This window comes from Physeter macrocephalus, chromosome 17 (genome assembly GCF_002837175.3).
Source record: "Physeter macrocephalus isolate SW-GA chromosome 17, ASM283717v5, whole genome shotgun sequence".
Lineage (NCBI taxonomy): Eukaryota > Metazoa > Chordata > Mammalia > Artiodactyla > Physeteridae > Physeter > Physeter macrocephalus.
This window is the reverse complement of record NC_041230.1, coordinates 6,147,104-6,160,722: the sequence shown is the minus strand read 5'-3', so window position 1 is coordinate 6,160,722 and position 13,619 is coordinate 6,147,104. Positions and strand designations below refer to the sequence as shown.

At 51.9% G+C, this 13,619-nt stretch overlaps 1 protein-coding gene across 1 annotated transcript; it reads right to left on the bottom strand.

Moving 5' to 3' along the window:
• Window positions 1–5,300: 5,300 nt before the first annotated feature.
• ZSCAN22 (zinc finger and SCAN domain containing 22) lies at window positions 5,301–13,255 on the bottom strand. The gene is given in 4 exon segments (XM_024116963.2): window positions 5,301–6,295; window positions 9,974–10,123; window positions 10,126–10,257; window positions 13,176–13,255. Coding segments are annotated over 3 exon segments (1,224 nt in total). The 5' UTR covers window positions 10,205–10,257; window positions 13,176–13,255.
• Between the last annotated feature and the right edge of the window lie 364 nt (window positions 13,256–13,619).

Here is a 13,619-nt window from a genome sequence, read left to right as displayed (position 1 = left end):
GGTTCAATCCGTGGTCAGGGAACTAGATCCAGCATGCTACAACTAAAGATCCCGCACGAGGCAACGAAGATCCTGTGAAACGAAGACGTGGCGCAGCTAAATAAATAAAAAAGAAATCTATGATCTTTTGTATTAATCTCTATGTGAGGCACTGTTTTTCTCAGGTGGCTTTCAAAAAGTTTAAATGTTTTTAGTTTTCAGCTTTGATTAGGATGTGTCTGGGCATGGATTTCTTTGAGATTCTGCTGTTTTGGGTTCACTGAACTTTCCGAACCTGTAAGTTTATACCTTTTGCCAAATTGGGAAAGTTTCCAGCCATTATTTCTTCAAATATTCTTTCCACCATCATCACAAAGAATGTGATTTCATTTCCGACTATACTTATGGTTTCATGCGTCTCTCGTTGTGATTCTGTCCTATAACAAGGCTGTTATAACCTGCCCGGTTTCAAACTATTACGTCATCTTAATGCATTGTTCCTTTTATAAAGATACAGTGATCCTTTGACCTTAATAATGTTTTTCTGCATTAACAGCTATTTTGTCTGAAATTAATACAGCTCCCTCAGCTGGCTTCAGCTTCATGCATCCCTTGTATATCCTTTTGTGTTCCTTTACCCTCAACTTTCCCATGTCCTTGTTTTAGGTGTGTGTCTTCTAAAGAACATATGCCTGGGGAATTCCATGGCGGTCCAGTGGTTAGGACTCCACGCTTCCACTGCAGGGGACGTGGGTTCGATCCCTGATCGGGGAACTAAATCCTAAAAGCCCCGTGGTGTGGCCAAAAAAATAAAAATAGAAAACACATGCCTGGATTTGAAAGAAATCCAATCTGTTAGCATTTGTCTTATTTGGTGTGTGGAGTATAGTCATGCTTATTGAAATCATTGATAAATTTGGATGTGCTCTCAAATCCCAGTGCTTCCATCCTTCCATCCTACATTCTCTGACCCCTCGCTGCCTCTATAAAATGGGGATGCTGGGCTTCCCTGGTGACGCAGTGGTTAAGAATCCGCCTGCCAGTGCAGGGGACACGGGTTCCAGCCCTGGTCCGGGAAGATCCCACATGTCGCAGAGCAACTAAGCCCATGAGCCACAACTACTGAGCCTGCGCTCTAGAGACCGCAAGTCACAACTACTGAGCCCGTGTGCCACAACTACTGAGCCTGCGTGTCTAGAGCCCATGCTCCGCAACAAGAGAAGCCACCGCCATAAGAAGCCCGTGCACCGCGAGGAAGAGTAGCCCCCGCTCGCCACAACTAGAGAGAGCCCGCGCACAGCAACGAAGACCCAACGCAACCAAAAATAAATAAAAATAAATAAATTTTTAAAAGAATGGGGATGCTTGTCCTGCCCTCAGAGTGTTGTGTGAGGATTAAATGAGATGCTGTATATAAATTATTTGGCAGACTGACCAACACAAGCAGGCCATTAATAGAGATTCTTTTCTTCCTCTGACCTCCTTCCCCTTTAGGCACACATGGGCAGACACACTTCTCATGGCAGGGTGGGTGTTAGAGATGCTCAGAGCACTGACGGGAAGGAGATTTGGTTCTTCAGTGACAGAGACTGGGAGGGTGGGGCAGAGAGGCGGAGTCAAATGCCACCGGTCAGGGCCAGTGGCCAGGCCCTGGATCAGGCGCTGCACAAAGCACGTCTTATCATCCCCTCTCTCCAGGCTGAGAAGGTCACTGAGGTTCAGGGAGGTCACTTATCCGACGCCCCCAAAGCAGCCTGACTTCAGGGCCACTCCCTGCAGCCTGTTGGAGGCCTGGGGGCACTGGGAACATGCATCTCTTGCCTCTGAGTTTCCCCCCACATCTGTCAACTTTCTCAGTCTCTCGGCCTCGGCCGCACCCTGTGTGGAAGTCGACCTGCGTCTAGGTGTGCCTGGGGCTCTCTCAGAGAGGCTGACACAAGATCTCCGTGTCCCTGGGTCTCAGCCTTCCTGTTCTGAACCACCCACGTTGGTCGGTCTTTGTTTACTCATGACACAGAAGGAACGAATCCAATACGGAGGGAGAAACACAGGGAGAGATGGTGACGATGACCAGTACACAACAGTATGGGGGGTGGTGTCCGATGGTTCCCACGCGATGGGGTCATCAGAGAAACAGAGGAAAGAAGGCTGACGTGCTGGCAGTTAGGAACAGAGGCTGCGAAATCCAGTTACAGACATGGACCCTGCAAGAGGGACAGGGCTACAGCATTGTGAGAGAAGGCAGAGAGCACAGTGACAGGATGCTGGCTGCCAGAGCCCACGGCACCAGGGGGTCTCTGGGGCCATGGAAAGGGTGGACTCAATACAGGAACATTTTATTGAGGCTGCTGCATGCCAGGCTGGTCTGAGTGCTGGGGCCCTGGAGAAATTGGATTGTTTTGCCCTGTGGGGCCACAGCTGGCGCAGGAGAGAGAGCCACGTAAACATCTATAAGGACGACGTAGGGTGGAGCGTGGTGACCGCCTCCGGGAAGGCATCAGTCATGCATTCAGCAGACATGGGTCAGGGCCTGTTGCCCTGTGTGCTGTGGATACTGAGAATAAGACATGGCCCCTGCTCTTGGAAGCTCACAGTGTCCTTGGGAAACACAGTCTCCAAGCTCTGTAAGGAGTACCTATAATATGATAGGAGGTTTAAGAGGAGTAAGGGGGAGGCACTCTGGAAGCAGAGGGGGCAAGTTGAAGTCTGTCTGAGGTGGCTGGGGAGGGGTATTGGAAACATCTTGGAGGGAAGAAGAGAGGCGGGTTCCAGGCACAGGTACAAAGGCACGTTCGCGGGAACAAGGGTGGCTTCTTCAGGAACCGCACGTTGTTCCGTGTGGCTGGTGTGTGGGAGCTGTGGCCACGGGAGACAAAGGCTGGGGGCCAGTCACGGATGCCCGTGAACAGCAGGTGAGGGATCTGAGGTTTATCCCACTGGGCAGTACTTTGAAACCATCTTCACTGCACACACAGAAAAATGACAGTATTCCTATACATAGGAAGGTAACTGGAGAGATGGCTTGGCACCCAAAGCAACTTATATCTTGGCAAACTTGTAACCCATTCAGGAAGCTTTGCTGTAGAAGGTGATGCAGTGGAGAGCTTCCCACATGGAGAGATACAATCAGATTCGGGCTGTGGAAAGAGCCTGCTGGAGGTTGGTGTGGAAAAGAAAACAATGGTGTGTGTGTATGTGTATGTGTGTGTGTGTGGTGTGTATGTGTGTGGTGTGTGTGATGTGTGTGTGGTGTGTGTATGTGTGTGGTCTGGGATGTGTGTGGTGTGTGTATGTGTGTGGTGTGGCATGTGTGTGGTGTGTGTGTGGTGTATGTATGTGTGTGGTGTGGGATGTGTGTGGTGTGTGTATGTGTGTGGTGTGGGATGTGTGTGGTGTGTGTATGTGTGTGGTCTGGGATGTGTGTGGTGTGTGTATGTGTGTGGTCTGGGATGTGTGTGGTGTGTGTATGTGTGTGGTCTGGGATGTGTGTGGTGTGTGTATGTGTGTGGTCTGGGATGTGTGTGGTGTGTGTATGTGTGTGGTCTGGGATGTGTGTGGTGTGTGTATGTGTGTGGTCTGGGATGTGTGTGGTGTGTGTATGTGTGTGGTCTGGGATGTGTGTGGTGTGTGTATGTGTGTGGTCTGGGATGTGTGTGGTGTGTGTATGTGTGTGGTCTGGGATGTGTGTGGTGTGTGTATGTGTGTGGTCTGGGATGTGTGTGGTGTGTGTATGTGTGTGGTCTGGGATGTGTGTGGTGTGTGTATGTGTGTGGTCTGGGATGTGTGTGGTGTGTGTATGTGTGTGGTCTGGGATGTGTGTGGTGTGTGTATGTGTGTGGTCTGGGATGTGTGTGGTGTGTGTATGTGTGTGGTCTGGGATGTGTGTGGTGTGTGTATGTGTGTGGTCTGGGATGTGTGTGGTGTGTGTATGTGTGTGGTCTGGGATGTGTGTGGTGTGTGTATGTGTGTGGTCTGGGATGTGTGTGGTGTGTGTATGTGTGTGGTCTGGGATGTGTGTGGTGTGTGTATGTGTGTGGTCTGGGATGTGTGTGGTGTGTGTATGTGTGTGGTCTGGGATGTGTGTGGTGTGTGTATGTGTGTGGTCTGGGATGTGTGTGGTGTGTGTATGTGTGTGGTCTGGGATGTGTGTGGTGTGTGTATGTGTGTGGTCTGGGATGTGTGTGGTGTGTGTATGTGTGTGGTCTGGGATGTGTGTGGTGTGTGTATGTGTGTGGTCTGGGATGTGTGTGGTGTGTGTATGTGTGTGGTCTGGGATGTGTGTGGTGTGTGTATGTGTGTGGTGTGGTGTGTGTATGTGTGTGGTGTGGGATGTGTGTGGTGTGTGTATGTGTGTGGTGTGTGTATGTGTGTGGTCTGGGATGTGTGTGGTGTGTGTGTGTGTGTGGTGTATGTATGTGTGTGGTGTATGTACGTGGTGTGTGGGTGTGGGTGTATGTGTGTGGTGTGTGGTATGTGTGTGGTGTGTGTATTATGTGTGTGGTGTGTGTATGTACGTGGTGTGTGCTCTGTGATGTGTGTGGTGTGTGTATGTGTGTGTGATGAAAGCAGGAAGCGGTCAGGAAGGAGACCCCTGCTGGAATCCAGGTGACAGGTGATGTGGGCTCGCATAAGGTAACAAAGGTGGAGAAGGTGGAGCAGAGGTGGTTGTAAGTAAAACCAACAGGGCTGATGACTGGTGGGATGTGGAAGGAGAAGGGAGGGAGAAACGGGTGCCGGGCAAGCGGCCAGCCGTACCCTCAGGACACAGAAAATGCGATAGAGGCTGAGGGTCGGGAAAAGGCAGCCTCACAAGCTGGCCTTGGAGTCAGATGTGAACAGGTGGAGGGAAACAGCATGTGCGAAGGCACAGAGGTGGGCGCGGGCAGGTGTCCCTCCTGGGCTACGCGGGAGAGGAACAGGCAAGAAGAGACGCCATGTGGGAATATGAAGCTGGAGCCTCCCCGCCCCAAGCATCCAGGGACCACTGAGTCCTGAGAGCAACTTGACCCTGACTGCCTTGGATCCGAGGACCAATCCAATCCTCAGCTCAGCTGTCCTCTCTCTGAGATGGACTTGAGTGGGGTATGGAGGGCAGCAGGAGCCTTCTGGAAGCTTCGCCAGCTGACCTGAATAGCTTTATGTTCATCAGGGGCCTCCATCTGGGTCCCAGAATGAAGAGTTGCTCCCGGACAGCCCCAGAGTTTGCCCTTTAGCATCTGGTCATTTGGGGGGATTCATCAGTCACCCACCCCGTCCCTCCCAGTTCTTTCAGAACTCAGGTTTCTCTTCGATGCTAAGCCACTGTGGGGAGGCTTCCTCGGTCACTGCAGGACGGTGATGTGGATCCGCAGGTGAACCATGAGGGCTGAGATGCGGCTGAAGGCCTTCCCACAGTCGCTGCACTTGCAGGGCTTCTCCCCCGTGTGGACCCTCTGGTGCTCGATAAGGGACGAGCTCTGTGCAAAGGCCTTTGGACAAACCTGACACTGATAGGGCTTCTCTCCGGAGTGGATCCTCAGGTGCCGGATCAGAGCCGAGCAGTCGCTGAAGGCTCGGCCGCAGGCATAGCACCTCTAGGGCTTCTCCCCTGTATGGATGCGCAGGTGCTGGGTCAGGTGGGTGCTCTGGCTGAAGGCCTTGCCGCACTCCTCACACGCACAGGGCTTCTCCCCGGTGTGGATCCTCTGGTGCTGGGCCAGATGGGTGAGCCGGCCGAAGGCCTTCCCGCACTCCTTGCATTCGTGGGGCTTGGCCCCTGTGTGGACCACCTGGTGCTGGGCCAGGTGTGCACTCCGGCTGAAGGCTTTCTCACACTCACTGCAGGTGTGGGGCATCTTCCGAGCATGGCTCTTCCGGTGGGCCTCCAGGGCCAAGGGGCTCCGGAATGTCTTCCAATACTCACCACACTTGGAGGGCTTCCTCCCCAAGTACGTGCCTGGAGGCTCTGTGCCATAACCATCCAGTGGATCCACTTTCTCTCTGGAAGGAGTCTTCTCTTGGGAGGTGAAGTCTGGCCACATGTTGGGACTGTCCCCCAAAGCACCAGCTTCACAGCCGGGCTGGTCTGTGAGGGCGCCCTTGTGAGGCCCTGAAGTTTTCCTGAAATCCATCTCTTGGGTGACAGACTTTGTCCACATCTTCCCTGAGAGTCTGGCCTGCCCCTCTGAGCTGCACTCAGGTTCGCAGGCGTCACCAAAGGTGGGTCCTGGGGAAAGCCCTCCTACCAGGGTTTCAGTGGCCCTGTCCAACGGCTCTGACTCGTCCGAATTGCTCTGCTTACAGCTCGCCTCTGAGAGCTCAGATCCCAGCACCCAGCCTGCAACAATCTGAACCACAGTGTCACCACTTTTTCCATACCAGGCCTCCCCTCTCTGCTGGGCCCTGGCCTCACTCTGAAAGGGGAGATGTGGGCCACTCCTGATATTTGGCCCCATTTCCAAAGGAAAGTTTCTCATTTGGTGTCTTGGATGACAAAAGGGCACAGTGCTGTCCTCCCACACCATCAAAACCGGCGTCACACACACAGATGGCCAATAGGCACGTGAAAAGATGTTCGTCGTCGCTAATTATTAGAGAAATGTAAATCCAAATTACAGCGAGGTATCACCTCACACCAGTCAGAATGGCCATCATCAAAAAGTCTACAAATAAGAAATGCTGGAGAGGGTGTGGAGAAAAGGGAACCCTCCTATACTGTTGGTGGGAATGTAAATTGGTGCAGCCGCTATGGAAAACAGTGTGGAGGTTCTTCAAAAAACTAAAAATAGTGTTGCCATATGATCCTGTAATCCCACTCCTGGGCATATATCCAGACAAAACTATAATTCAAAAAGATACCCCTATGTTCATAGCAGCACTATTCATAATAGACAAGACATGGAAGCAACCTAAATGTCCATCAACAGATGAATGGATAAAGAAGATGTGGTACATATATACTATGGAATATTACTCAGCCATAAAAAAGAACAAAATAATGCCATTTGCAGCAACATGGATGCACCTAGAGATTATCATACTAAGTGAAGTAAGTCAGAAAGAAAATGACAAATACCATATGATATCACTGGGAGTTTGGCATTAGCAGATGCAAACTATTATATGTAGAATGGATAAACAACAAGGTCCTACTGCATAACACAGGGAACTATATTCAATATCCTGGGAGAAACCATAATGGAAAAGAATTTTAAAAAGAATGTATGGGACTTCCCTGGTGGCGCAATGGTTAAGAATCCACCTGCCAATGCAGGGGACACGGGTTTGTTCCCTGGTCCAGGAAGATCCCACATGCTGCGGAGCAACTAAGCCCGTGTGCCACAACTACTGAGCCTGCGCTTTAGAGCCCGCGAGCCACAACTACTGAGCCCACGTGCCACAACTACTGAAGCCCGTGTGCCTAGAGCCTGTGCTCCGCAACAAGAGAAGCCACCGCAATGAGAAGCCCACACACTGCAACGAAGAGTAGCCCCTGCTCTCCACAACTAGAGAAAGCCCGTGCGTAGCAATGAAGACCCAATGCAGCCAAAAATAAATAAATAAATAAATTTATATATATATAAAAAATGTATACACGTATATAATTGAATCGCTTTGCTGTACAGCAGAAATTAACACAACATTGTAAATCAACTATACTTCAATTTAAAAAAACCAAAAACCTGCATCACGTTTCCATCCACCCCTCAAACCACCCACCACAAACTCTCCATTCTTTAAGGCTCCTGATTTTGTCACAAGTGTCAGGAGGAAAACCCTGAGGTTGAATGGATCTGAAAGAGAGAGTGAGGGAGAGAGTGAGAGAGCGAGCACGCCAGGCGCCTATGTACCTGCTCCCTTGGGCAGGCTTGAGCTCTGTCCCTGCCACCTGGATCTGGACGCATCTGCAGATGCTCAGTAAATACCGGCTGAATGAGGGAAGCAATCCAGGATGCAGTAGACTCTACCTTGAACCCCAAGTAGACACCTGCTGCTGTGGGTGGGTGGGTGGTGCCTCCACCTGGCCTCCCTGAGCCCCCAGGAAGCCTGACTCCTGCTCTTTATAATGTGCTGTGAAGGCAGAGCATGGCTGAGCAGCAGCTGGAGATTGGCTTGTGTACGAGGTAGAAACATTCCTGAACGGACCTGCCCTTGACGGGTACACAGGGCACCTTAGCACGCCTGACTGGACATCTTTTACTGGATAGATTCCAGGAAGTGGGGGGGGGGTGGTGGCCGGAATAACTTCTGGTTAAGTCCACAATGGGGCCCCAGCTCTGCCGCTCTCCAGCTCCAAGGGTTGGGTAGTCTTGCCCTCGTTTGGGCCGCAGTTTCCTCATCTGCAAGAGGGGGATGCTATTCTGCTTGCCTCCCAGGGCTGCTAGCCACTGTTAGGCTCTTGTTCTGTGCTCGGCTCCAAGTGCAATGGGTAACTCCCATTGCCTAGTTTCAGCTTCCTTCTGCTCTCAGAAAGGGGCACTTTGACCACTGTGTTTCAGGCAAGGAAACTTGAGGCCCAGCTGAGGGGAGGTCTTGAGGAATTGGTATAAGACCACATGATTAATTCAGAGACGTTGAGTAACTTGTACAAGATCACACAGTTAGCTAGTGGCCAAGTCGGGATTTCAGCTCTAGAATCTCCTCCTCCTCTAGACCCACAGGTGTTCCCTAAGTCCCTCAACCTCCCTAGCCACATGCTGGGTCCCAACCACCCTTTTTTCCTCTATTCCAGAAACACTGCACCACCTGCTCTTCCCAGAATGCACCAGTGCATACCATACCCCAGGGGCCTTTGCCTCTCACCATTCCCTCTGCCTGGAGTGTGGTTCTTTCTTGCTGTTTCAGTGCTGTTTTGCATTTTCCCTGAAGACTCTCTTGACCCTACAGAAGGATGGCGCCGCGCCCTCCCTCCTCCCCCGTCCTTGTGATGTCCGTGTCTCGGCATAGCTGATGGGGCCAAGGGAGTGCATCTGACAAGCTCTTTCAGAAAGGTTCGTTTCTCAGGGAGCAGAACAAATTTTCCTAACAGCTCCAGTTACCACGTGTCTGATTCGTGCAGGCACCGTTTCACAGGCCGCACAGACTGCCTTGTTCACACCTCTCGATGACACTGAGGTAAGTATGGACTACAATCCCCATTTTACTGACAGGGAAACTGAGGCACAAAGGAAACACACAGCCAGTAGGCGGCAGAGCAGTGGTTGGACGTACCAAGCCTCGATGATTCTTCTGAGCCCAAACTCCATGGTCTCCCTGCCCACGACCTCCGCCCTGGTTGCTGGCACACCCACCCCACCAAACGCTCCCATCAGGTGGGGCTGGGTCCCCCTGGTGTCCCATTGGATCTCCCTGGGCTGTGACACCCGAGTGGGTCTCTAAGCAATGGTGCCCACTCTGGCCTGGGGCAGGTCTGTCTCACCCAGATGCTGGAGGTCAACATAGGGAGGGCTCCAAGGGGGTGCATCAGGACACACGGCGTTTCTGCCCCCTCCCCAGCCCCAGGCATCCAGCCCCCTTACCTGATAGCAGCAGCCTAGTTTTCCTCTGGGGAACTTCCCTTGCTCTCACATCAGTCCCCGGGGCTTTGGTCAGTCAAAGACAAGCACAAGACCCCGACCAGCTCAGTGAAGCTCAGCTTGGGAATCTTCCGCTGTTCTCCCATGAGGTTTCTACATTGATAAGGCACCAGCATGAGATTGCTGGGCCAACTGTGTCCCCCTTGGGGACAGAAGCTACTTAAAGATGAACCTAACGTAGGAAAACTCAACTGAGGAAGAAAGGAGAACGAGAGACTCCTGATGCCGTCACCTGAGCTCCTGATACACAGCCATGAAACCTCCCTCCTCGGCTTCCATCAGTTTGAGCTGGGCTTTTGGTCACTGGCAGTCAAAACCGACCTGCTTACCGCGGTGTGTGAGGGTTTGGGTGAGTGCCCCCAAGTGCAAACCTGCACCCCCAACATTCCAGTCCAGGCTTTGCCCCGTGTGCCGTGGGCACCTGCCCGTCACCCCCTCACCTCTCTTGTCCAGTGCCTGGGTCAGGTCCTCCACGAGCACCACAGCCTCCTCGCCACTCTTGGGGCACTGAGTCCGCGCCCAGGCCTGGATCTCGGGGGGCAGCGTGCCCAGGAACTGCTCCAGCACCAGCAGCTCCAGCACCTGCTGGCCTCATCATCCTCGACCTTCACTCGCAGAAAGTCACCCTGTTCCCAGGGCACCGGGCTCACAGGGCTCTTGGGGATGGCCATTGGGCAGCAGGCCTCCACTGAGATATGGGATGGCTGGAGCCTTGGAACTGGGTCTGCAGGAAGATCAGAACTTGGTCATCCTGTGAACTTGGGGCCCTGCCTTGTGGCTGCCGAGTAGGGCAGATACGGGCTTGGGGCCTGTGAGATGTGACTCACTCTCACAGAGTCACAGATGATCAAAATAATCAGGGCAGCGCCCATTTGGTGCTGAGCACCTTTCTAAATGCTTGCATATAGTAACTCGTTTAAAACTCACAACAAACTCAGGAGGTGGGAGCTTTCTCTCATTATATGGTATAAAAACAGACAGACAGGAGAAAAAGATTTGCCCAAAGTTTCCCAGATAGTGAAAGGAAGGGTGGTTGCTGAGCTACAAACCCCAGTAGCCTGACCCCATGGCCAGTCTGCTTCAGGCCTATGCTCCTCCCACACAGAGTGGATCTGTTTTCTATTTCACACACACCCCACTCCCCTGGGAGCCACAGGGGCATTCCCTTAGTTTATTTGCTAATTATTTTGTAGTTTCTGAGGTGAATATTTAGACAACTGACATTCAGCCTTTCTTCTTTTCTAATACATGTATTTCAGGCTATAAATTTCCCTATAAACATAGCTTTAGCTGTACACCCACAAGTTTCGTTTTGCATCTTCATTATCATTTAGTTAAAAATATTTTCTAATTTCTCTTTTGGTTTCTTCCTGAACCATGGGCTACTTAGAACTCTGCTGCTTCATTTCCAAACAATTCAGAGTTTTCTGATAGTCTTTTTATTACTGATTTCCAGATTTACTCTGTTGTGCTCAGATAATGTGCTTTGGTCAATTTTAATCCTTTGATATTTGCTGGTTTGAGACTTGGTTTGTGACCCAGTGTATGGTTTTGTGGTCAGTGTTCCACATACACTAAAAAATAATGCAAAGCCATCTCAGGTAAGTGACAAAAGAGGAAACAGATAAACTAGACTTCATCAAAATTAAAAACCTTTGTGATTTGCAGGACACCGTCAAGAAGGTGAAAAGAGGAATTCCCTGGCAGTCCAGTGGTTAGGAGTTGGAACTAAGATCGTGCAAGCTGTGCGACAAGGCAAAAAAAAAAACAGATGAAAAGGCAACCCACAGAATGGGAGAAAATATTTGCAAATCATATATCCGATAAGGGACCGGTATCTAGAACAACTCCATAATAAAAAGACAAATAATCCCAAATTTAAAAATGGGCAAAGGATTTGACTAGATATTTCTCCAAAGAAGATACACAAATGGCCAACAAGCACATGAAAAGATGATCGACATCATCAGCTACCAGAGAATTACAAATCAAAAGCACAATGAGATACCACTTTACACCTGCTAGGATGTAATACTCTAAATAACAGATAACAACTGTTGGCACTGGAGCCACGACCATGGGCACAGTGAGAAGTGAACACGAATAAAACAAGACCTCAATCCTGAAACCTTTCAGTGGTGATTTCTGGCAAAGCTGTGCTCTAGCCCCTAACTCCACTGTAAGGCTTACTTGGGCCTCTTGCAACCTTGCCTTTGCCATTATCCCAACTCCTGAATTCCTTTGTCCCTGTTACTCTCTTGTCCTAAAATCCCCCTCTGCACCTGAGCAATTTCTCCTAGTCCTCCAGGCCCCACTTCAGCTGTCATCTTCTCCAAGAGCCGTCCCAGCACCTGGGAGCAGGCTAAGTATCCTCTGAGTGCCCCGGGTCATTCTCCCCCAGCTCTGTGCTCTAACCTTGTTTCCCCAGAGAGACTGGGCATGCTGGAGCCGCAGTGCCTATAGCAAGTGCACAGTGAACAGGTGCTGAGAAAACGGAGGGACCAGGAAAGGCGGAGTTTGAGGCAGGGAATCATTGTTCAGAGGAGGGGGCACAGGGGTGGCAGGATTGACAATAAATACAGCGACAGTTTCCAAGCTCCCCTTTGTACCCCTGAAACTGCTGTTTTGGAAAATCCCTGAGGACAGTCTCTGAGACACAGGGACGTGAACCATGATCAGCTCACCCCCAACGTGCTGACCTCACATCAGGTCGAGGTCCCCTGTCCACAGCTGCTTAACCAACTTAGGAGAGCAGTTCTTTCGTTTCTTGCTCCTGACCGTACCCGACCTGACAACAGGCCCGGCACACAGCAGACATGCAGGAGATGCCCAATCTGATGAGTCCACAGTCCCTGCCGGGCTTAAGCCCACAGAAGGTGCTAGTGGACATCAACCCAGCTGGGTGACTGCAGGTCACATAATTTTAGCTGCAGGCAAATTCTCTGTCACATACTTGGTAAACGCCCTGCAAATCATCCAAATATAGTCCCCCAGACAAACCCCAGTCAGTCACATAGGTACATGCATACACCCTACCTCAGGCATAGTCTGTCAGTCACGTCCCAAAATATAGCCCTGCACCCAAACTTTCTGAGTGTCACCCACAGTCAGTCCAATAAACACAGGAGCTCGCAGCATCGCCAGTCATTCATAATCATCAGTCACTGTCTCAGCCAGTCACATACACAGACTCTCGGTTACGCCTGAAATCACAGTCAGTCACAGACACACCCTCTTACGCACAACAACACATAACCCTCCGACAAAATCTCAAACAACTTCTTGGTCAGTCGCACACCTGATCAGGTCAGTCAGACGTCCTATCAGCCGGCCACACGCTCCCAGCCTGTCAGTCAGAAACACACCAAAACGAGTCAGACACAGAAACACAACTAGACACACACACAACTGGTCAGTCAGCCGGTCCCGCACTGGAACCGAGTTCCACACTCGGTCTGTCCGTCTGTCTGTCCACGCGCGGCTCGGGGTCAGTCCCCCGCTCCCCATCCGCGCGTGTCGGTCCCACACATCTCGCTTAGACCACCGAAGGCGTTCGCCGCTTCGGGGTTTCCCGTAGTTTCTCTCCGGCAATCCGGCGGGGGGGGGCCCCGGCAATCCGGGGGGGACCCCACCCAGACCCACCTCACCCGCTGGCGCGCGGGCGGACGCTTCCGGGAGGCGACGCGGCGGCGCTAGAGTGAGGAGTCCGCGCGCCATCCGGGACCACAGCTCCCAGAACGCGCCGCGTCTCAGGCGCCCCGGCTCGTGCGACCTCCCGCCCACCTGGACTACAATTCCCAGAAGGCGCCGCGTCGCCCACCCCTCTAGTCCCAGGGGCACGCCGGGAGTTGCGGTCCTGCTGGCTGCGTGGGCCGTGGGGTCAGCGGCCGTGACTTTGTGGGGCAGTGGTGGCGGTGTATGGATGATCCGGCCGGAGGGTGTGCGGGAGGCGGAACCGTGCATGGTGCGTGGGGGGCGAGAAGTGTGAGGGGTGTGTGAGGAGGTGAGAGGTGTGTGAGGAGTGTGTGAGGAAGTGAGGGGGGTGTGAGGAGATGATAGGTGTGTGAGGAGGTGAGAGGTGTGAGG